The sequence below is a fragment of the Oncorhynchus clarkii genome, chromosome 27, assembly GCF_045791955.1.
Source record: "Oncorhynchus clarkii lewisi isolate Uvic-CL-2024 chromosome 27, UVic_Ocla_1.0, whole genome shotgun sequence".
In the NCBI taxonomy this organism is placed as follows: domain Eukaryota; kingdom Metazoa; phylum Chordata; class Actinopteri; order Salmoniformes; family Salmonidae; genus Oncorhynchus; species Oncorhynchus clarkii.
In genome coordinates this window covers 42,354,960-42,379,916 of record NC_092173.1, presented here as the reverse complement: position 1 = coordinate 42,379,916, position 24,957 = coordinate 42,354,960, and the positions used below count along the sequence as shown (strand labels likewise).

Genomic DNA, 24,957 nt, shown 5'->3' with positions numbered 1-24,957 from the left:
TCCGCACACACACGCACGCGCACACACACACACACACACGTCAGACAACTGCAAGCACACACAAGAAAACCAAGCCATCAACTGAATGCCTTAATTGCATCTGTTGTATTGAATGTGTTGCTTGGATATTAGTTACAGATCAATAGTTTCATCACACCATATACAACAACAGTATTTTTTTTACAGTTCATATTCAAATACATCTGTTTTAATGGCTTATTTTACAAAACACTTTATGTACATTTTCAATGTCAGTGCAATATCATTTTAATTTTTTAAACACTTTTTACAAAATAAAAAGATAATTTCAATGAATTACATCTCTTTCCGATCCATCCAAAAAAACAAACAAAAAAAATCAGTAGTAGACTGCACTATCTGCCAACGGGTCATACCATCCTGCCACAGAGGGAGGGGGTGTACACTGGTCAGTTAATAAATTAGCCCTGGGCTTCACAGGATTGAAATGCTCATAGGAGTGTTTTAAAAGATAAATATGTTTTCTGGCTAGCCTGGAATCAGAATAAAATGTAGCTGACTGGATCTGAAGTGAACCAGTAGGGCCGTGGGTTCCAGGGCGGCATCTGTGTGTTTGCTGCTGGTAAAGAGTGCTGAAGATGTGGTAAATTGCAAAGTATAAAATTCCACCCTATTCCCTACATGGAGCACTCCTTTTGACCAGAGCCCTAGTCAAAAGTAGGGCACGACATAGGGGGATAGGGTGCTGTTTGTGACGCAAAAGTCCTAATTTCCTGTCTCAGTGCAGGGCACATCTAGCCCATACAGCAGAGGGTTCAGAGCCACTAGGGCACTCCAAAGGGTATATGGGGATGCCATTTGGGACTCTGCTCAAGCAAAATGTAGAAAGCCGCTTTGTTTGACTTGGATATGTACGGTTCGGATATCCACACTAACCCACTACTTAGTATAAAGCAATGTATTGGGCAGGCATTCTAAGTGCTACTGTATGCTAGTGTAAACATTGGAACATGGGACTGTTCTATTGGAATGAAGTGACGTAACACGGTATATACAAGAGTATGGACACCCTTTCAAATGAGTGGATTTGGCTATTTCGGTCACACCTGTTGCTGACGGGTGTATAAAAATCGAGCACACAGCCATGCAATCTCCATAGACAAACATTGGCAGTAGAATGGCCTTACTTCAAGAGCTCAGTGACTTTCAAATGTGGCACAGTCATAAGATGCCACCATTCTAACAAGTCAACTTCCCCGGTCAACTGTAAGTGCTGTTACTGTGAAGTAGAAACGTCTAGGAGCAACAACGGCTCGCCCGCAAAGTGGTAGGCCACACAAGCCTAATACCGAGTTCCAAACTGCCTCTTGAAGCAATGTCAGCACAAGAACTGTTCGTCTGGAGCTTCATGAAATGGATTTCCATGGCCGAGCAGCCGCACACAAGCCTAAGATCACCATGCACAATGCCGAGCGTCGGCTGGAGTGGTGCAAAGCTCTCAGCCATTGGACGAATTTGGGTTTGGCGGATTCCATGTTTGGTGGAGAAGGAATAATTGTCTGGGGCTGTTTTTCATGGTTCGGGCTAGGCCCCTTAGTTCTAGTGAAGGGCAATCTTAACGCTACAGCATACAATGACATTCTAGAGGATTCTGTGCTTCCAACTTTGTGGCAACAGTTTGGGGAAGGCCCTTTCCTGCTTCACCATGACAATGCCCCTGTGCACAAAGTGAGGTCCATACAGAAATGGTTTGTCGAGATCGGTGTGGAAGAACTTGACTGGCCTGCACAGAGCTCTGACCTCAACCCCATCGAACACCTTTGGGATGATTTGGAACTCTGACTGCGAGCCAGGCCTAATAGCCCCCAACATCAGTGCCCGACGTCCCTAATGAAGAATGGAAGCAAGTCCCAGCAGCAATGTTCCAACATCTAGTGGGAAGCCTTCCCAGAAGACTGGAGGCTGTTATAGCAGCAAAAGGCGGGACCAACTCCATATTAATGCCCATAGTTTTGAAATGGGATTTTCGACCAGGAGGTGTCCACATACTTTTGGTCATGTAGAGTATATTTAAAATATTGGATAACATTTCCTATAACATTCAATAGTTAGACATCGTTTTACAGTGGGGGGGAAGAATAACATTTCATTCAATGACAGAAATGTTATCCAGCGCATCCATGGTGTTCATATAATCCCCCCCCACCCCCCAAAAAAATAGAGCAGCAACAACTTTTGAAGGTAGTCAGAGGCTTTAAAATCACCTAGCATTCACCTGGCATTCATCCGGCATTCACCCGGCATTCTCCCGGCATTCACCCGGCATTCACCCAGCATTCACCCAGCATTCACCCAGCATTCACCTAGCATTCTCTTGAATGAATCTGGAACTTGCTTGGAGGACAACCTCACTATATAAGAGAACGTTTAGAAATCATAAATAAATGAGAACCGTCGAGTATTGTATTGTTTTCCAGGGAAGAAACAGGCATCTGTTCACAAAAGGTAACGTAAAAAGATGGCCGCTCTCCAGAAGAGCTGCTACTAAAAACCAGACAAAAAAACAACAAAAAATATATCAAATGACTTTAAAGTTAAGGTGAAATAAAATAAAGTGGTTGAGGTGCGTTCTTCCAGTACACTGGGCCTGTTTGAATGCTTTGGAAACGAGTCCTTCCTTCCTTAAGGTAATCACATCTCTATAAGCGATTGGATAAGCTATAGTCGAAGGGTACCACCATGGTATTTTCACCAACCCAACAGGGCGACGTCTCCTCTGACAGTCCACTGAACTAAAATCTCCTGATAATGTCGTCTTTCTGCCCAAATCGGTCATCACTAGTTACCACAGCCACAATGTAATAATTATGTCTAAACCCCATCGATTTCTAAAACTTATCTTCTTAAAAATATGTTTTTAAACCTCACCACACTGCTAACATTATGCCTAAACCTTAAAATAAAAAAACAAAAAGCACATTTTTTGGGATTCATGAATTTGTACAAGATAGCCAATTTTGACTTTGTGGCTGTGGTAACTAGTGACAACCGCCCCCAATCAGGTTTAATCTTTCTCAGAGCACTAAAATGTGAGCCTTTTGATTGGCCAGTAGAATCCATGTAACACTTTGGCTTGACTATGTCACATCTCTGCCATCTCGACATGGAAACACACGTATGGCAGACAGAGAAGCAGACATTTGGCCACAAGTCATGAACAGATCAAGCAATGGTTTATACTTCACGTGCACTACCGTAGTCTTCCTAGTGTTGGTAAAAAGACGCCATAACACCTGTCAGCATACCTGCTATGAAACGTGGGTAATCACTAACCATCATAGTGTGTTATGACATATTATATCATACTTATGACAGCGCACTTTAAGTAGTGTTTTACCACAGATTATTTTATCTAGCAGCTGATGGAAATGATAACAACATGGTATTGTTGATAGAGTGGAGCTGTGAGGTGAGGACTAGATACAACATGGTATTATTGAGAGAGTGGAGCTGTGAGGTGAGGACTAGATACAACATGGTATTGTTGAGAGAGTGGAGCGGTGAGGACTAGATACAACATGGTATTGTTGATAGAGTGGAGCTGTGAGGTGAGGACTAGATACAACATGGTATTGTTGAGAGAGTGGAGCTGTGAGGTGAGGACTAGATACAACATGGTATTGTTGAGAGAGTGGAGCTGTGAGGTGAGGACTAGATACAACATGGTATTGTTGAGAGAGTGGAGCTGTGAGGTGAGGACTAGATACAACATGGTATTGTTGATAGAGTAGAGCTGTGAGGTGAGGACTAGATACAACATGGTATTGTTGAGAGAGTGGAGCTGTTAAGTGAGGACTAGATACAACATGGTATTGTTGATAGAGTGGAGCTGTGAGGACTAGATACAACATGGTATTGTTGATAGAGTGGAGCGGTGAGGACTAGATACAACATGGTATTGTTGATAGAGTGGAGCTGTGAGGTGAGGACTAGATACAACATGGTATTGTTGAGAGAGTGGAGCTGTGAGGTGAGGACTAGATACAACATGGTATTGTTGAGAGAGTGGAGCTGTGAGGACTAGATACAACATGGTATTGTTGAGAGAGAGGAGCGGTGAGGACTAGATACAACATGGTATTGTTGAGAGAGTGGAGCTGTGAGGACTAGATACAACATGGTATTGTTGAGAGAGTGGAGCTGTGAGGACTAGATACAACATGGTATTGTTGAGAGAGTGGAGCGGTGAGGACTAGATACAACATGGTATTGTTGAGAGAGTGGAGCTGTGAGGACTAGATACAACATGGTATTGTTGAGAGAGTGGAGCTGTGAGGTGAGGACTAGATACAACATGGTATTGTTGAGAGAGTGGAGCTGTGAGGACTAGATACAACATGGTATTGTTGAGAGTGGAGCTGTGAGGTGAGGACTAGATACAACATGGTATTGTTGAGAGAGTGGAGCTGTGAGGACTAGATACAACATGGTATTGTTGAGAGAGTGGAGCTGTGAGGTGAGGACTAGATACAACATGGTATTGTTGATAGAGTGGAGCGGTGAGGACTAGATACAACATGGTATTGTTGAGAGTGGAGCTGTGAGGTGAGGACTAGATACAACATGGTATTGTTGAGAGAGTGGAGCTGTGAGGTGAGGACTAGATACAACATGGTATTGTTGAGAGAGTGGAGCTGTGAGGACTAGATACAACATGGTATTGTTGAGAGAGAGGAGCGGTGAGGACTAGATACAACATGGTATTGTTGAGAGAGTGGAGCGGTGAGGACTAGATACAACATGGTATTGTTGAGAGAGTGGAGCTGTGAGGTGAGGACTAGATACAACATGGTATTGTTGAGAGAGTGGAGCGGTGAGGACTAGATACAACATGGTATTGTTGAGAGTGGAGCTGTGAGGTGAGGACTAGATACAACATGGTATTGTTGAGAGAGTGGAGCTGTGAGGACTAGATACAACATGGTATTGTTGAGAGAGTGGAGCTGTGAGGTGAGGACTAGATACAACATGGTATTGTTGAGAGAGTGGAGCTGTGAGGTGAGGACTAGATACAACATGGTATTGTTGAGAGAGTGGAGCTGTGAGGTGAGGACTAGATACAACATGGTATTGTTGAGAGAGTGGAGCTGTGAGGACTAGATACAACATGGTATTGTTGAGAGAGTGGAGCTGTGAGGTGAGGACTAGATACAACATGGTATTGTTGAGAGAGTGGAGCTGTGAGGACTAGATACAACATGGTATTGTTGATAGAGTGGAGCTGTGAGGTGAGGACTAGATACAACATGGTATTGTTGAGAGAGTGGAGCTGTGAGGACTAGATACAACATGGTATTGTTGATAGAGTGGAGCTGTGAGGTGAGGACTAGATACAACATGGTATTGTTGAGAGAGTGGAGCTGTGAGGTGAGGACTAGATACAACATGGTATTGTTGAGAGAGTGGAGCTGTGAGGACTAGATACAACATGGTATTGTTGAGAGAGTGGAGCTGTGAGGACTAGATACAACATGGTAATTTGACAGGCAGTCCTTAGCATCCATCCCAGATGGCACCCTATTCCCTATGGGCCCAGGTCACAAGTAGTGCACTAGGGAATAGGGTGCCATCTGGGATGTACCCTATTCATTTACAGTATCAGACTAGCTCCCTACAACGTATTGTAGACAAACAGTGGAGACGACATCAACCTTTGAATGGGACCAAATTGTGCATTAAAAAAAGACAATAAAAATACATCTCTTTAAAATAAGTATTTGGAGAAAGAGAAAACAAATAAAAATATATATATATATATATATATATGAATCTTTGAAACATCCTCTATGGCACCTGTCCAGAATATAACTCTGATTTAAACTCAAGCTTGTGAGTTAAAACGACTTACAATGAACACCCCCTAAACTCATTTGATTGTTATGGGTACACTGATCAGCAATTGCACATTTTTGTTTTGGCAGTTGCTTGGCAACGGGGCCAAATTTAGGTCAAACACCTCGATTTTGTGGAACCTTTCCTTCATAAAAGGGAGATCGTAATTTGTTTTTGAAGTGCGTGTGTGTGTGTGTGTGTGTGTGTGTGTGTTTGTGGACATCAACATAGGAAGTGTGTGAGGTTCATTTTGACTGTTCCAATTGGCCAATGAAATGCAAGCGACAGTGGAGGTAACAATACGAGTTGTTTTTGTACTGACAGTATCGCTACTGAAGAAGGAACATAAGAGCCCTTACCAATAACAACACCACAGTCATCTTTATCCTACCGTTACTGTATAGAGTTATAGAGCCAGACATTATGTAGGCGTGGGAACATATTTTGACGGCTGCAGGGGAGGAAAATGCACAATCGCAGTTTATGTGATGGTAATCCAACACACATACAGGGGGGGGCGGGGGGGTCCTCAGGCTAAATGTACACCAGTTTAGTGCTTTATGTGGGGCTTAAATGTTGTTCCCATGGCAACCTTTCAAAACAACAAGGGGGGGGGGGGGGGGGTATCCACCGGTATTGGAAAACAAGTGGTTCAGTTTGTGACGACCATTTTGTGCTTCTCGGCGACCAGTGATTGGCTGAAGAAGAAGCGTTGTGTTCATTTCCTTTCCATACGTGTACGGCTGAGTGGGTCGGTTCAGAGTCACAGGCAGAGTGTTGAGGGGGGTAGGTGGGTCGGTTCAGAGTCACAGGCAGAGTGTTGAGGGGCTGAGTGGGTCGGTTCAGAGTCACAGGCAGAGTGTTGAGGGGGGTAGGTGGGTCGGTTCAGAGTCACAGGCAGAGTGTTGAGGGGCTGAGTGGGTCGGTTCAGAGTCACAGGCAGAGTGTTGAGGGGGGTAGGTGGGTCGGTTCAAAGTCACAGGCAGAGTGTTGAGGGGTAGGTGGGTCGGTTCAGAGTCACAGGCAGAGTGTTGAGGGGGGTAGGTGGGTCGGTTCAGAGTCACAGGCAGAGTGTTGAGGGGGGTAGGTGGGTCGGTTCAGAGTCACAGGCAGAGTGTTGAGGGGCTGAGTGGGTCGGTTCAGAGTCACAGGCAGAGTGTTGAGGGGGGTAGGTGGGTCGGTTCAAAGTCACAGGCAGAGTGTTGAGGGGTAGGTGGGTCGGTTCAGAGTCACAGGCAGAGTGTTGAGGGGGGTAGGTGGGTCGGTTCAGAGTCACAGGCAGAGTGTTGAGGGGTAGGTGGGTCGAGGGTGTTATCCTGATCACTGCAGGACACAGTACTTCTTGTAGTCAGACTCAAAGTCCTCGTCCATGCTAGTGGTGTCGGCCATCTTCTTGCCGTCGGTCTTTGGCAGGAACTGAGAGTAGTCCACCGCCTGCTGCTCATAGAACAGGATGTAGGCCGAGTCCGTGTCCATCTCCTCCGAGTGCACTTCCTAGGGAGGACACGGCAAACAAGCACGCACTTGAAAAGAGACTTAAAGTGACTAATTGGTTTGCTAGATTATATTGACTATCAGTAGAGGATGAGTGTGTGTGTGTGTGTGTGTGTGTTCTTACCTTACAGCTGCTGTCGTTGTAACAGTACCATTTGTTGTTGGGGTTTTTGGCATAGGTCACATAATGTCCTCCTCCCATGATACCTGAATGGCACTGTGGAGAGAGAGAGAGAGAGAGAGAGAGACACCTATTAAATAACACAATATGGGCCATGCACAAAAGTAGTGTACTATATAGGGAATAGGGTGCTAGCCCTGGTCAAAAGTAGTGTACTATATAGGGAATAGGGTGCTAGCCCTGGTCAAAAGTAGTGTACTATATAGGGAATAGGGTGCTAGCCCTGGTCAAAAGTAGTGTACTATATAGGGAATAGGGTGCTAGCCCTGGTCAAAAGTAGTATACGATATAGGGAATAGGGTGCTAGCCCTGGTCAAAAGTAGTGTACTATATAGGGAATAGGGTGCTAGCCCTGGTCAAAAGTAGTGTACTATATAGGGAATAGGGTGCTAGCCCTGGTCAAAAGTAGTGTACTATATAGGGAATAGGGTGCTAGCCCTGGTCAAAAGTAGTATACGATATAGGGAATAGGGTGCTAGCCCTGGTCAAAAGTAGTGTACTATATAGGGAATAGGGTGCTAGCCCTGGTCAAAAGTAGTATACTATATAGGGAATAGGGTGCCAGCCCTGGTCAAAAGTAGTGTACTATATAGGGAATAGGGTGCTAGCCCTGGTCAAAAGTAGTGTACTATATAGGGAATAGGGTGCCAGCCCTGGTCAAAAGTAGTGCACTATATAGGGAATAGGGTGCCAGCCCTGGTCAAAAGTAGTGTACTATATAGGGAATAGGGTGCTAGCCCTGGTCAAAAGTAGTATACTATATAGGGAATAGGGTGCCAGCCCTGGTCAAAAGTAGTGTACTATATAGGGAATAGGGTGCCAGCCCTGGTCAAAAGTAGTGTACTATATAGGGAATAGGGTGCCAGCCCTGGTCAAAAGTAGTGTACTATATAGGGAATAGGGTGCTAGCCCTGGTCAAAAGTAGTATACGATATAGGGAATAGGGTGCCGTTTGGGACAGAGGCTTTCTAATCTACACCAACCTTCTAGAGTCATTCGGAACCCAAAATATCTAACTATATCTTTATAAAACGAACTATATTAAACTATACATATATTAAACTAACTATATTGATCATATATTAAACTATATATTAAACTAACTATATTGATCATATATTAAACTATATATTAAACTATATATATATATATATATATATATTAAACTAATTCCAAACTTCCCGAGGTATAGGTTAGGAGGCTAACCTCCAAGAAGTTTTGGAAGCACTCACTGAAATTGCATATAAGTTGTAGATGTTCTCCAGGCTGTTGTCTCTTTGGTGCAGAAGGGTGGTGGTGGGTGTCTCTAGGTTCGTGCTGGGCGCCGTACTGGCCTCCGTGCGCTGTAGCCCGTCGCTATAGCCACCGCTGTCCCCGTTCATCACGATGACGTCACTGAGGCTGCTAAACGCGTCTGTGGTGGACATCTCCGGCTCGCTCCTCACTCCCACGAGCCCACCCTCCGTGTCCGCCTGCAGTCTTCCCTCCCTGGGCTCGGTGTCGGAGTCGCTGCCCCCCTCCCTGGTACTACCCTCCAGGTTCTCCTTGCTGTTGGAGAGGCGGTGGCGGCTGCCCAGCTGGGGAAGCCTGAGGCGGGTCTGTCTGTGGCCTGTGCTCCCTGACCCTCCTCCTGTCTTGGGGCTGCTGCAGGGGCTGCTGGTACAACTGATGGAAGAGGGAGGGGCTGACTTCCTGCCTGAAGCAGGAGAGGCTGTGGAGAGAGACAGAGAGACAGAGAGACAGAGAGAGAGACAGAGAGAGAGACAGAGAGACAGAGAGAGAGAGACAGAGAGAGAGAGAGAGAGAGACAGAAAGACACAGAGAGAGAGAGAGAGAGAGAGAGAGAGAGAGAGAGAGAGAGAGAGAGAGAGAGAGAGAGAGAGAGAGAGAGAGAGAGAGAGAGAGAGAGAGACAGAGAGAGAGAGACAGAGAGAGAGAGAGAGACAGAGAGAGAGACAGAGAGAGAGAGACAGAGAGAGAGACAGAGAGAGACAGAGAGAGAGACAGAGAGAGAGACAGAGAGAGAGACAGAGAGAGAGACAGAGAGAGAGACAGAGAGAGAAAGACAGAGAGACAGAGAGAGACAGAGAGAGAGACAGAGAGAGAGACAGAGAGAGAGACAGAGAGAGAGACAGAGAGAGAGACAGAGAGAGAGAGAGAGACAGAGAGAGAGACAGAGAGAGAGACAGAGACAGAGAGAGAGACACAGAGAGAGACAGAGAGAGAGACACAGAGAGAGACAGAGAGAGAGAGACAGAGAGACAGAGAGAGAGAGAGACAGAGAGACAGAGAGAGAGACAGAGAGACAGAGAGAGAGAGAGACAGAGAGAGACAGAGAGAGAGACAGAGAGAGAGACAGAGAGAGAGACAGAGAGAGAAAGAGAGAGCGAGGCTCAGTAAAACAACTTGACCTCATTCTTCCTGTGTATATGGGCTATGTGGTGTGTTGTGCACTATGAATAGAAGTAAATATATGTTTGCTCTGGTTTCGGTTGTTTCTGTGCGTTTTATTATCTCTTTCTGAATGACTGGTTTGTTTAACAATGGGAAACTACTGCAGATCACTGGGCTATCATCAAGCTAATCAGGGACTTGGAAGCAACAGTCACATGAGACAGGTGAAGTAATGAAACACAACCAGGAGCGAGACAGATGGCACCCTATTCCCTATATAGTGCACTACATTTGACCAGGGTCCATAGGGACTATGCACTATAAAGGGGAATAGGGCCCCATTTGGGATGTAGACGGGATGACATCAGACCTTTGAGGATGTTGAGGAACCCAGCAGGGGCGGAGATGGAGGAGACCGTTTCTCCTCCTCCTATCCTCAGTAGCTCCTCTCCCTCGCTGCGGCTTTGCAGACTGTGTAGCCCGTTAAGCCCCGCCTCCCGGGGAGCCAGGTAAACACTAGGGTCAAACCTCTCTCTGGGAAACTGGACGATCTTCTGAGACTTGATCCAGCGGCCGTTCACAAACTGGAATCTCTTCAGGTGTACTATCTGCAACGCAGAGCCAAGCAACAACATCAACTAATATGAAACATCGATGTAGTAGACACGTCTGTTTACATTGCTAATAATGAGCTCTTGCTCTTTTAATAAATAATAATAATAATAATAAATACAAATAATACAGTAAATAGTGGTGTAAAGTATACTGCTATATAGTGAGGCTGGGTGCTATGGGGCGGCAGGGTAGCCTAGTGGTTAGAGCGTTGGACTAGTAATCGGAAGGTTGCAAGTTCAAATCCCCGAGCTGACAAGGTACAAATCTGTCGTTCTGCCCCTGAACAGGTTAAATAAAGGTAAATAAAAATAAAATGTAGTGATGCTGGGTGCTATGTAGTGATGGTGGCTGTTATGTAGTGATGCTGGGTGCTATGTAGTGATTGTGGCTGTTATGTAGTGATGCTGGGTGCTATGTAGTGATTGTGGCTGTTATGTAGTGATGCTGGGTGCTATGTAGTGATGGTGGCTGTTATGTAGTGATGCTGGGTGCTATGTAGTGATTGTGGCTGTTATGTAGTGATGGTGGGTGCTATGTAGTGATTGATGGTGGCTGTTATGTAGTGATGCTGGGTGCTATGTAGTGATGGTGGCTGTTATGTAGTGATGGTGGGTGCTATGTAGTGATGGTGGCTGTTATGTAGTGATGCTGGGTGCTATGTAGTGATGGTGGGTGCTATGTAGTGGTGGTGGCTGTTATGTAGTGATGCTGGGTGCTATGTAGTGATGCTGGGTGCTATGTAGTGATGGTGGCTGTTATGTAGTGATGCTGGGTGCTATGTAGTGATTGTGGCTGTTATGTAGTGATTGTGGCTGTTATGTAGTGATGCTGGGTGCTATGTAGTGATGGTGGCTGTTATGTAGTGATGCTGGGTGCTATGTAGTGATTGTGGCTGTTATGTAGTGATGCTGGGTGCTATGTAGTGATGGTGGCTGCTATGTAGTGATGGTGGCTGCTATGTAGTGATGGTGGGTGCTATGTAGTGATGGTGGCTGTTATGTAGTGATGATGGGTGCTATGTAGTGGTGGTGGCTGTTATGTAGTGATGCTGGGTGCTATGTAGTGGTGATTGCTATGTAGTGATGGTGGGTGCTATGTAGTGATGGCGGGTGCTATGTAGTGAGGCTGGGTGCTATGTAGTGAGGCTGGGTGCTATGTAGTGTATCATGTGCCCCATCCTGTGGATGTTCTGAAAAACATAAGGTACCTCCCAAATGGCACCCTATTCTCTATAGAGCACTACTTCCTCATAACATCTAACTACAGTACCTCGCAACATCATAACATCTAACGACAGTATCTGGTAGTGTTGTCACGATACCAGAATTTTTACTTCAATACCTGGTAGAGTATCACGATACTCAATACCAAAACGCAATACATAAACAATACTTGAAACCACAGCAAAAAAAAAAAAAAAAAAAAAGCCTATTATCTAAAGTCACAGAAAAACCACTGGGCTTAAATTTGAGAAACATTGAACAACATGTTGATAACTGGTTGACCAACTAAAAACAACACACAGAATGTTTTCTTATGTTCAGTTCTTTAACAAATAAATCACGATTGATACAAGAACATCTTAAATGTTCCTGATGCAAAACCATTCTTGAGACGCAGAGCATAGAAAATAAATCGTAACTATTTTAAAAATGTAATTTGACACATATCAGGGGTTAATTCGCTAATCTTTGGACATTATGACATGATCTTTATTAGAACTATGATTCCTTATAGCTAATTATACCACAGCATTGAATATTTGTTTCTGATTGGCTCGCATGGCATTTGACTATTATTCCCCTTTACTCCGAGTCGATATTCACGTAATAAATAATTCCCCTCGACCACGGCCATAAATTGGGGAAAACAAATATTAATTTACAAATGGGGGTCAAAGAGTCAACTTTGTTGTCGATTTTTTTCCCATACAGAAATAACAAAACACGCCAAAAACACGCCAAAAAGGAGGCCAGTAGGAGGCACTCTTTCCTCTAGTCTAAAAAAAATATCCCAATGACCCAGGGCAGTGATTGGGGACATTGCCCTCTGGGGTGGAAAAAGTACCCAATAATCAGACTTGAGTTAAAGTTAAGATACCTTAATAGGAAATGACTCAAGTCACCCAGTAAAACACTTGAGGAAAAGGTTGAAACTATTTGGTTTTAAATATACCAAAAGTAAATGGAATTGCTAAAATGTTTTTATTTTATTTTATTTGACCAGGGAAGTTGACTGAGAACACATTCTCATTTACAGCAACGAACTGGGGAATAGTTACAGGGGAGAGGAGGGGGGGATGAATGAGTCAAAATTAAGTTGGGGATAATTAGGTGACCATGATGGTTTGAGGGCCAGATTGGGAATTTAGCCAGGATACCGGGGTTAACACCCCTACTCTTATGATAAGTGCCATGGGATCTTTAACGACCACAGAGAGTCAGGAACCCCCATTTAACGTCCCATCCGAAAGACGGCACCCTATACAGGGCAATGTCCCCAATCACTGCCCTGGGTTAGACTAGAGGAAAGAGTGCCTCCTACTGGCCCTCCAACACCTCTTCAAGCAGCATCTGGTCTCCCATCTAGTGACCGACAGGACCATCCCTGCTTCGCTTCAGAAGCAAGTCAGCAGAGGGATGCAGGGTGGTATGCTGCTGGCCTGTACTTAAGTATCTATACACTATAATATGATCTATTATTATAATATGATCGATAACTATAATATGAAAGTGTACTTAAGTATCAAAAGTATAAACCATTTCAAATTCCTTTTATTAAGCAAACCAGACGGCACGATAGGGGCCAGGGGCACACTCCAACACAATTTACAAACAAAGCATTTGTGTTTAGTGAGTACATATTACCTCAATTACCCCGACCACATTGACAATGACTCTGTACCGGTGCCCCCTGTATATAGCCCCACTATTGTTATTTACTGCTGCTCTTTAACTATTTGTTATTCTTATATATCTCTTAACTTTTATTTTTTAGGGATTTCCTTAAAACTACATTGTTGGTTAAGGGCTTGTAAGTAAGCAATTCACTGTAAGGTCTACACACCTGTTGTATTCGTCGTATGTGACAAATACAATTTGATTCGAGTCCGCCAGATCAGAGGCAGTAGGGATGACCAGAGATGTTCTCTGTTTAGTGAGTCCTCCAGATCAGAGGCAGTAGGGATGACCAGGGATGTTCTCTGTTTAGTGAGTCCTCCAGATCAGAGGCAGTAGGGATGACCAGGGATGTTCTCTGTTTAGTGAGTCCACCAGATCAGAGGCAGTAGGGATGACCAGGGATGTTCTCTGTTTAGTGAGTCCGCCAGATCAGAGGCAGTAGGGATGACCAGGGATGTTCTCTGTTTAGTGAGTCCTCCAGATCAGAGGCAGTAGGGATGACCAGGGATGTTCTCTGTTTAGTGAGTCCTCCAGATCAGAGGCAGTAGGGATGACCAGGGATGTTCTCTGTTTAGTGAGTCAGTCAGATCAGAGGCTGTAGGGAGGACCAGGGATGTTCTCTGTTTAGTGAGTCCGCCAGATCAGAGGCAGTAGGGATGACCAGAGATGTTCTCTGTTTAGTGAGTCCTCCAGATCAGAGGCAGTAGGGATGACCAGAGATGTTCTCTGTTTAGTGAGTCCGCCAGATCAGAGGCAGTAGGGATGACCAGAGATGTTCTCTGTTTAGTGAGTCCGCCAGATCAGAGGCAGTAGGGATGACCAGAGATGTTCTCTGTTTAGTGAGTCCTCCAGATCAGAGGCAGTAGGGATGACCAGAGATGTTCTCTGTTTAGTGAGTCCACCAGATCAGAGGCAGTAGGGATGACCAGAGATGTTCTCTGTTTAGTGAGTCCTCCAGATCAGAGGCAGTAGGGATGACCAGAGATGTTCTCTGTTTAGTGAGTCCGCCAGATCAGAGGCAGTAGGGATGACCAGAGATGTTCTCTGTTTAGTGAGTCCTCCAGATCAGAGGCAGCAATTATGGCCAGGGATGTTCTCTGTTTAGTGAGTCCACCAGATCAGAGGCAGTACGGATGACCAGGGATGTTCTCTTGGTAAGTGAGTCCACCAGATCAGAGGCAGTAGTGATGACCAGGGATGTTCTCTGTTTAGTGAGTCCACCAGATCAGAGGCAGTAGGGATGACCAGGGATGTTCTCTGTTTAGTGAGTCCTCCAGATCAGAGGCAGTACAGATGACCAGGGATGTTCTCTGTTTAGTGAGTCCTCCAGATCAGTGGCAGTAGGGATGACCAGGGATGTTCTCTGTTTAGTGAGTCCACCAGATCAGAGGCAGTAGGGATGACCAGGCATGTTCTCTGTTTAGTGAGTCCACCAGATCAGAGGCAGTACGGATGACCAGGGATGTTCTCTTGGTAAGTGAGTCCACCAGATCAGAGGCAGTACTGATGACCAGGGATGTTCTCTGTTTAGTGAGTCCGCCAGATCAGAGGCAGTAGGGATGACCAGAGATGTTCTCTGTTTAGTGAGTCCGCCAGATCAGAGGCAGTAGGGATGACCAGAGATGTTCTCTGTTTAGTGAGTCCGCCAGATCAGAGGCAGTAGGGATGACCAGAGATGTTCTCTGTTTAGTGAGTCCTCCAGATCAGAGGCAGTAGGGATGACCAGAGATGTTCTCTGTTTAGTGAGTCCGCCAGATCAGAGGCAGTAGGGATGACCAGAGATGTTCTCTGTTTAGTGAGTCCTCCAGATCAGAGGCAGCAATTATGGCCAGGGATGTTCTCTGTTTAGTGAGTCCACCAGATCAGAGGCAGTACGGATGACCAGGGATGTTCTCTTGGTAAGTGAGTCCACCAGATCAGAGGCAGTAGTGATGACCAGGGATGTTCTCTGTTTAGTGAGTCCACCAGATCAGAGGCAGTAGGGATGACCAGGGATGTTCTCTGTTTAGTGAGTCCTCCAGATCAGAGGCAGTACAGATGACCAGGGATGTTCTCTGTTTAGTGAGTCCTCCAGATCAGTGGCAGTAGGGATGACCAGGGATGTTCTCTGTTTAGTGAGTCCACCAGATCAGAGGCAGTAGGGATGACCAGGCATGTTCTCTGTTTAGTGAGTCCACCAGATCAGAGGCAGTACGGATGACCAGGGATGTTCTCTGTTTAGTGAGTCCTCCAGATCAGAGGCAGTAGGGATGACCAGAGATGTTCTCTGTTTAGTGAGTCCGCCAGATCAGAGGCAGTAGGGATGACCAGAGATGTTCTCTGTTTAGTGAGTCCTCCAGATCAGAGGCAGTAGGGATGACCAGAGATGTTCTCTGTTTAGTGAGTCCGCCAGATCAGAGGCAGTAGGGATGACCAGAGATGTTCTCTGTTTAGTGAGTCCTCCAGATCAGAGGCAGCAATTATGGCCAGGGATGTTCTCTGTTTAGTGAGTCCACCAGATCAGAGGCAGTACGGATGACCAGGGATGTTCTCTTGGTAAGTGAGTCCACCAGATCAGAGGCAGTAGTGATGACCAGGGATGTTCTCTGTTTAGTGAGTCCACCAGATCAGAGGCAGTAGGGATGACCAGGGATGTTCTCTGTTTAGTGAGTCCTCCAGATCAGAGGCAGTACAGATGACCAGGGATGTTCTCTGTTTAGTGAGTCCTCCAGATCAGTGGCAGTAGGGATGACCAGGGATGTTCTCTGTTTAGTGAGTCCACCAGATCAGAGGCAGTAGGGATGACCAGGCATGTTCTCTGTTTAGTGAGTCCACCAGATCAGAGGCAGTACGGATGACCAGGGATGTTCTCTTGGTAAGTGAGTCCACCAGATCAGAGGCAGTAGTGATGACCAGGGATGTTCTCTGTTTAGTGAGTCCGCCAGATCAGAGGCAGTAGGGATGACCAGGGATGTTCTCTGTTTAGTGAGTCCGCCAGATCAGAGGCAGTAGAGATGACCAGGGATGTTCTCTGTTTAGTGAGTCCGCCAGATCAGAGGCAGTAGAGATGACAAGGGATGTTCTCTTGGTAAGGGAGTCCTCCAGATCGGAGGCAGTACGGATGACCAGGGATGTTCTCTTGGTAAGTGAGTCCTCCAGATCAGAGACAGTAGAGATGACCAGGGATGTTCTCTTGGTAAGTGAGTCCTCCAGATCAGAGGCAGTACGGATGACCAGGGATGTTCTCTGTTTAGTGAGTCCGCCAGATCAGAGGCAGTAGGGATGACCAGAGATGTTCTCTGTTTAGTGAGTCCTCCAGATCAGAGGCAGTAGGGATGACCAGGGATGTTCTCTGTTTAGTGAGTCCTCCAGATCAGAGGCAGTAGGGATGACCAGGGATATTCTCTGTTTAGTGAGTCCTCCAGATCAGAGGCAGTAGGGATGACCAGGGATGTTCTCTTGGTAAGTGTGTGAATTGGACCATTTTCCACTCAAAATGTAACGAGTACTTTTGGGTGTCAGGGAAATTGTACGGAGTAAAAAGTACATGACCTTTTTTGGGTAATGTAGTGATGTAAAAGTTGACAAATATATAAATAGTATAAAAGGTAAAGTACAGATGGTGTGAGAGAGTTGGAAATGTGGGGCCCGGCGTGTCCAAGTAGGCTACACGTAAATACAATATGTTTGTGGAAAACATTTCATCACAAGTAAGATATTTAACTTGTTTAAGTATAATCTGTTTGTAACTCCACTCACTACTTTATAGTCAGTTTTTTTGTTGTGTTGTTGGTCTTGGCAAGCTTAATGTTCCGGTCGGTAGCTAGCTAGCACTCAGTCACGTGGCTGCTAGCACCGTCAAGAAAATGGGCCTGAGGGAAGCCCTAGAATACTAAGTTTTTCTAAGGAGTGAAAACGCTCGGGAGCAGGCAATGTTGAAAAGTCATCTTTAGACATGTTGTACTTGACTTAAAATGTAGTTTTGTTATTTACTAAAACAAGCCGACAACAACAAAATTGTACTTGGAAAAAGGTCAAGTTTTTTTTGCTGTGAGCCAAATGAGGTAGCCACAGGTTGTTTTCCCCACAGGCGGGTCACGACATTCTGTCTAATACTGACAGACCACAGAGTACCACAGTAGAAGTCATAATACCCATAAAACCTAGCGGTCATACAGGAAAATGGTTCCAATCATTTTTCCAATAGGGGATTTTAGGAGAGAGATTTCCACGGTTATCAAAACATCACACCAGGGTAAGCATTACACCAAACACAGCCCTTATTTTAAGTGTTTCTAAAATCCACTATGGGAAAAATGAATGGTGGAAAAACGATTGGAAAAATGGTCAGTTTGACCACTAGGTTTACGGGTATTCACCCCCCCCCCCCCTCTTGGCATTTTTCCTATTTTGTTGCCCCACAACCTGGAATTAAAATAATTGTTTTTTTGGGGGGGGGGGGGGGGTTGTATCATTTGATTCACACAACATCCCTACCACTTTGAAGATGCAAAATATGTTTTATTGTGAAAACAAGAAATAAGACAAAAAAGAAAAAAAATAAAACTTGTGTGTATAACTATCCCCCACGGGTTTTGAATAGGCCATTCCAATACATTTAAATGTTTCCACTTTAACCACTCGAGTGTTGCTTTAGCAGTATGCTTAGGGTCATTGTCCTGCTGGAAGGTGAACCGCCGTCAGTCTCAAATCTCTGGAAGACTCCAACAGGTTTCCCTCAAGAATTTCCCTGTATTTAGCGCCATCCATCATACCTTAAATTCTGACCAGTTTCCCAGTCCCTGCCGATGAAAAACATCCCCACAGCATGATGCTGCCACCACCATGCTTCACTGTGGGGATGGTGTTCTCGGGGTGATGAAAGGTGTTGGGTTTGCGCCAGACATAGCGTTTTCCTTGATGGCCAAAAAGCTCTATTTTAGTCTCATCTGAACAGAGTACCTTCTTCCATATGTTTGGGGAGACTCCCACATGGCTTTTGGCAAACACCAAACGTGTTTGCTTATTTTTTTCTTTAAGCAAAGTTTTTTTTCTGGCCACTCTTCCGTAAATCCCAGTTCTGTGGAGTCCTAAGTCCTATGGACAAGCTGCGGGCGTGGAGGTATGATGTTTTCCTTAGAAGAAGCCATGCTGTCGGCATTCTCTCTCCTCTCACTTGCTTATCAAATGTGGCTACAAATCTGACTACTGCCCCCTAGAGAAGACAAGTAGCCTGGCTAGCTGACTACTGCCCCCGAGAGAAGACAAGTAGCCTGGCTAGCTTACTACCGCCCCCTAGAGAAGACAAGTAGCCTGGCTAGCTTACTACCGCCCCCTAGAGAAGACAAGTAGCCTGGCTAGCTTACTACTGCCCCCTAGAGAAGATTCAGACAAATTACTAGACAGACTGGATCCTCTCAATCCGTACATGACGTGAGACACATCTTGTACCGAACCGTTTTTCATCTTCTCATAACGAAAAAGTAGCAAAGTTTGGGTATTCTGGGCAACACTAGTATCTGGTATCCTCATTACATCTAACTACAGTGTGTGTGTGTGTCAGTGTTCTGACCAGTATAGGCGGCAGTCTCCACAGGTCCAGTTTCTTGGTGGCCAGGCGGTGGGTCTTGCACTTGGAGCAGTAGTAGAGCTCATCCTCTCCCAGCTCCTCCTCACTGGTGAAGGCCTTCAGACAACTGTCTAGACTGATGGGCTCTGCCTGGGCCCTGCGACTCTGCTGCACACTACAGTGCTCCTCTACTATCTAGAGAGAGAGAGACGGAGAAGGGGGTTAGACGGGACAGATAGACAGGGAGAAGGGGGTTAGACGGGACAGATAGGGAGAAGGGGTTAGACGGGACAGATAGAGACAGGGAGAAGAGGGTTAGACGGAACAGATAGAGACAGGGAGAAGAGGGTTAAATGGAGACAGGGAGAAGAGGGTTAGATGGGACAGATAGAGACAGGAAGAAGGGGGTTAGATGGGACAGATGGAGACAGGGAGAAGGGGGTTAGATGGGACAGATGGAGACAGGGAGAAGAGGGTTAAATGGAGACAGGGAGAAGAGGGTTAGATGGGACAGATAGAGACAGGAAGAAGGGGGTTAGATGGGACAGGGAGAAGGGGGTTAGATGGGACAGATGGCGAGGGGCCTGTGACTCTGCTCCTCACTACATTGCTAAGATCAGGGACAGAGCCAGGGAAGATGGGTAAGCCTTGATCTGATTTGATCTGGGTAAAGGTCTCTGGTGCCATCATGCGTCTTTATACTCAACATATCTCCAGCACCTGTGTGGACGTAATCTTTTCCTATAGGATCTGATGACTGACCCTCTCCTGTCTGGTAGAGGGAGGTGTAAGGCTGTACGGCTCCAGTATGTATCGGGCTGTAGAAAATGCTATACACTCAGTGGCCAGTTTGTTAGGTACACCCATCTAGTACTGGGTCGGATCCATCTTTGCCTCCGGAACAGCCTGAATTCTTCGGGGAATGGATTCTACAAGGTGTGGCGTTCAGCTGTTGCTCAATTGGTATCAAGGGACCTAACGTGTGCCAGGAAAACATTCCCCACACCAGTACCCCACCGCCACCAGCCTGTACCGTTGACACCAGGCAGGACAGGGCCATGAACTCAAGTTGCTTACGCCCTATTCTGACTGCCATCAGCATGACACAACAGGGACTAGGATTCGTTGGACCAGGCAATGTTTTTCCACTCCTCTCATCCAGTGTTGGTGGTCGCGTGCCCACTGGAGCCGATTCTTCTTGTTTTTAGCGGATAGGAGTGGAACCCAGTGTGGTCGTCTGCTGCAATATCCCTTCCGTGACAAGGACCGACGAGTTGTGTTCGGAGATGCTGTTCTGACATTTACTCCTGGAGGTGCCGACCTGTTGCACCCTCTACAACCACTGTGATTATTATTATTTGACCCTGCTTGTCATCTATGAACTTTTGAACATCTTGGCCATGTTCTGTTATAATCTCCACCCGGCACAGCCAGAAGAGGACAGGCCACCCCTCAGTGCCTGGTTCCTCTCTATGTTTCTTCCTAGGTTCTGGCCTTTCTAGGGAGTTTTTCCTAGCTACTGTGCTTCTACATCTGCATTGTTTGCTGGTTGGGGGTTTTAGGATGGGTTTCTGTTCAGCACCTTGAGACATCAGCTGATGTAAGAAGGACTTTATAAATACATTAGATTGATTGATTGATTCTGCACCGTCATTTGTCTGTTCGAGGCCCGCCTGTAAGCTTGCACGAATCTTGCCATTCTCCTCCGACTTCCCTCATGAACGAGTGTTTTTTTGCCCACTGGACTGGATTTGTTTCATTTGCAGCACCGTTCTCGGGAAAACCCGAGAGCCACCGTCGTACGTAAAAAGGTCAGGAGGTCAGCCGCTTATGAGATAGTGGATCCAGCACGCATGGCACTGATGATCATACCACTGATGATCATACTGCTGATGATCATACTGATGATCATACTGATGATCATACTGCTGATGATCATACCGCTGATGATCATACCGCTGATGATCATACCGCTGATGATCATACCACGCGCTCTTGTCATTCCTTATGCCCATTCTAACATTCAATCAAACAGTAACTGAATGCCTCGATGCCTGTCTGCCTGCTTTATATAGAAAGCCCCGGCTACGTGAGCATTACCCTCTCCTGTGAAGTCTGGTAGCGGAGGTGCAGGGCTGTCGGGTCCCAGTCGACAGCTATGCAGGCGTTTCCTACCGAGGCCCTGTCCTCCGTACAGTCCACCGCACAGCCTCGACAGAACCTGTACACACACAGTAACACACACGAGCAGAAGCACAGAGATGGTACCAACACACACGCCGTTTTCCCCCACACATGCCGTTTTCCCCACACACACATGCCATTTCCCACACACACACCATTTCCCCCCAACATGCCATTTCCCCCCCACACACGCCATTTCCCCCCCACACACGCCATTTCCCCCCCACACACGCCATTTCCCCCCACACACGCCATTTCCCCCCACACACGCCGTTTCCCCCCACACACGCCGTTTCCCCCCACACACGCCGTTTCCCCCCACACACACCGTTTCCCCCCACACACGCCGTTTTCCCCTGCACACGCCGTTTCCCCCACACACGCCATTTCCCCCCACACACGCCGTTTTCCCCCACACACGCCCTTTGCCCCCACACACGCCGTTTGCCCCCACACACGCCGTTTTCCCCCACACACGTCGTTTTCCCCCAAACACGCCCTTTTCCCCCACACGCCATTTCCCTTACACACGCCATTTTCCAAACATGAGATGGATACAGTAATAGAAGAGAAGTGTGTGTTTTGATGATGATGATGATGATGGTGGAGGAGGCCTCACCTGTACCAGGGACACCAGGCACACGAGCTGCCATCCTTCCCCACCACCCTCAGTGTGAAGGGGTACTGGTAGCCCATACTGTCATCACTGTAGTAGGGGCATAACACACACATGACATCATTAACAACCTACAAAACAATATCAGCTTCAGTCAATAAAAATAATCCTTTAATCAAGAACCTTCCCATCAACAGGAGACTTCCAGAATCGCCATAATAACCCTGTTCAGTCAATCAAGTGGAGACTTGCCGATTAGCCCTGTGTGTGTCTGTGATGTGGTGTGGCGTGTGTGTGGGGTACTGACCAGTCCTGTGCATGGTTGCTGGCCTCTTGCGGGGGCAGAGGGCTGGCCAGACGGGCCACCTGTATCCAGACAGCATCGTACAGGTCCTTCTGACTGGTGTGAACCGTACAGGGAACGATCAGGGGCATCCCAAACAGACTGGCACGGTTCTTCTGACTGGACAGGAAATACAACTCCGTCCGCATCTACAGGAGGACACACAGGAATATTTTATTTTTAAAAAAAGGTCAGAACTACGAACCTCGATGTCGAAACATGAGAAATGTATTTCCTCATTGATACGATACTCTCCTTACTCCTTCTATATATTTAACTTCAACAGGGTGTCAGAGACCATGTCTCTTTTTCACAATACAAACATCAGTACAAAACACAAAATACTACATTATGAAACATGATCATAAAAACAAAGCCAACCTTCACTTAGAGCACCCCCACCTCAACCCTGAGCCTCGCATTCAACCCTGAGCACCCCCACCTCAACCCTGAGCACCCCCACCTCAACTCTGAGCCCCGCATTCAACCCTGAGCACCCCCACCTCAACTCTGAGCCTCGCATTCAACCCTGAGCACCCCCACCTCAACCCTGAGCCTCGCATTCAACCCTGAGCACCCCCACCTCAACCCTGAGCCTCGCATTCAACACTGAGCCTCGCATTCAACCCTAAGCACCCCACCTCAACCCTGAGCCTCACATTCAACCCTGAGCACCCCCATCTCAACCCTGAGACTCACATTCAACCCTGAGCACCCCCACCTCAACCCTGAGCCTCACATTCAACCCTGAGCACCCCCACCTCAACCCTGAGACTCGCATTCAACCCTGAGCACCCCCACCTCAACCCTGAGCCTCCCATTCAACCCTGAGCACCCTCACCTCAACCCTGAGCACCCTCACCTCAACCCTGAGCACCCTCACCTCAACCCTGAGCACCCCCACCTCAACTCTGAGCCTCGCATTCAACCCTGAGCACCCCACCTCAACCCTGAGACTCGCATTCAACCCTGAGCACCCCCACCTCAACCCTGAGCCTCACATTCAACCCTGAGCACCCCCACCTCAACCCTAAAACTCGCATTCAACCCTGAGCACCCCCACCTCAACCCTGAGACTCGCATTCAACCCTGAGCACCCCCAACTCAACTCTGAGACTCGCATTCAACCCTGAGCACCCCCACCTCAACCCTGAGCCTCACATTCAAACCTGAGCACCCCCACCTCAACCCTGAGCCTCACATTCAACCCTGAGCACCCCCACCTCAACTCTGAGCCTCGCATTCAACCCTGAGCACCCCACTTCAACCCTGAGACTCGCATTCAACCCTGAGCCTCACATTCAACCCTGAGCCTCACATTCAACCCTGAGCACCCTCACCTCAACCCTGAGCACCCCCACCTCAACTCTGAGCCTCACATTCAACCCTGAGCACCCCCACCTCAACCCCGAGACTCGCATTCAACCCTGAGCCTCACATTCAACCCTGAGCCTCACATTCAACCCTGAGCCTCCCCCACCTCAATCCTGAGCCTCGCATTCAACTCTGAGCACCCTCACCTCAACCCTGAGCCTCACATTCAACCCTGAGCACCCCCCTGAAACACATCCACATCTCAGGAGCATAAAAAACAAAAATGCAGGTCTCCCTAAATCAGAAGCCACCATTGGAACCTCGAGCACGACTCAGTATTGTGCTCTTGTTACTGCATTCTATTGTTGTGACCTTGACCAGTGTTGTCAGATACAATTTGGGAAAATTCTGCAGGAGCGCTTTGTGAATAAACAGAATGCGGAATCTCTTCTTAATGACTGAGATACAATGTTGCATTCTAAAATAAAATCAACAGAATTGAATCTAAGGGCACAGTGGAAAACAGCATCTAGAGATTTAGGTGTGGAATGCCAACTCGGAGTGTGCCTGATGCCCACAATAGCAGCACACACACACATATATATATATATATATATATATACATACATACATATACACACGTATATATACACATATACATACGTATATATACACATATACATATATATATATATACACACAGTACCAGTCAAGACTTTTAGAACATCTACTCATTCAAGGGTTTTTCTTTATTTTTGACTATTTCCTACATTGTAGAATACTAGAGAAAACATCAAAACTATTAAATAACACATATGGAATCAACAAAAATTGTTAAACCAATCCAAATATATTTTATTTTTGAGATTCTTCAAAGTTGCCACCCTTTGCCTTGATGACAGCTTTGCACACTCTTGGCATTCTCTCAACCAGCTTCACCTGGAATACTTTTCCAACAGTCTTGAAGGAGTTCCCACATACACTGAGCACTTGTTGGCTGCTTTTCCTTCACGCTGCGGTTCAACTCATCCAAAACCATCTCAATTGGGTTGAGGTCGGGTGATTGTGGAGGCCAGGTCATCTGATGCAGCACTCAATCACTCTCCTTCTTGGTCAAATAGCCCTTACACAGCCTGGAGGTGTGTTCGGTCATTGTTCTGTTGAAAAATAAATGATAGTGGGACTAAGTGCAAATCAGATGGGATGGCGTATCGCTGCAGAATGCCGTGGTAACCATGCTGGTTAAGTGTGCCTTGAATTCTAAATAAAATCACTGACAGTGTCACAGCATCCATCACACCATCACACCTCCTCCTCCATGCTTCACGGTGGGAATCACACTTGCGGTGATCATCCGTTCTCAAAAAGACACGGCAGATGGAACCAAAAATCTCAAATCTGGACTCATCAGACCAAAGGACAGATTTCCACAGGTCTAATGTCCATTGCTCGTGTTTTTTGGCACAAGCAAGTCTCATCTTATTATTGGTGTCCTTT

General features: G+C 46.5%; 1 protein-coding gene across 2 annotated transcripts in view; it reads right to left on the bottom strand.

Annotated features, from left to right (window-relative positions):
- Window positions 1-6,237: 6,237 nt before the first annotated feature.
- Window positions 6,238-24,957, bottom strand: part of LOC139386190 (ubiquitin specific peptidase 32) — a 100,373-nt gene continuing 81,653 nt past the window's right edge. The window contains exons 27-34 of one of the 2 annotated variants that reach the window (XM_071131661.1): window positions 22,111-22,295; window positions 21,807-21,893; window positions 21,104-21,224; window positions 19,007-19,198; window positions 10,311-10,548; window positions 8,779-9,257; window positions 7,490-7,582; window positions 6,238-7,365 (exon numbers count right to left, since the gene is read on the bottom strand). In XM_071131661.1, the coding sequence (XP_070987762.1) occupies window positions 7,192-7,365; window positions 7,490-7,582; window positions 8,779-9,257; window positions 10,311-10,548; window positions 19,007-19,198; window positions 21,104-21,224; window positions 21,807-21,893; window positions 22,111-22,295 (1,569 nt within the window). In that variant the 3' untranslated portion in view covers window positions 6,238-7,191. The remainder of the gene's footprint in view (window positions 7,366-7,489; window positions 7,583-8,778; window positions 9,258-10,310; window positions 10,549-19,006; window positions 19,199-21,103; window positions 21,225-21,806; window positions 21,894-22,110; window positions 22,296-24,957) is intronic. The other variant, XM_071131662.1, reaches the window with a different exon arrangement.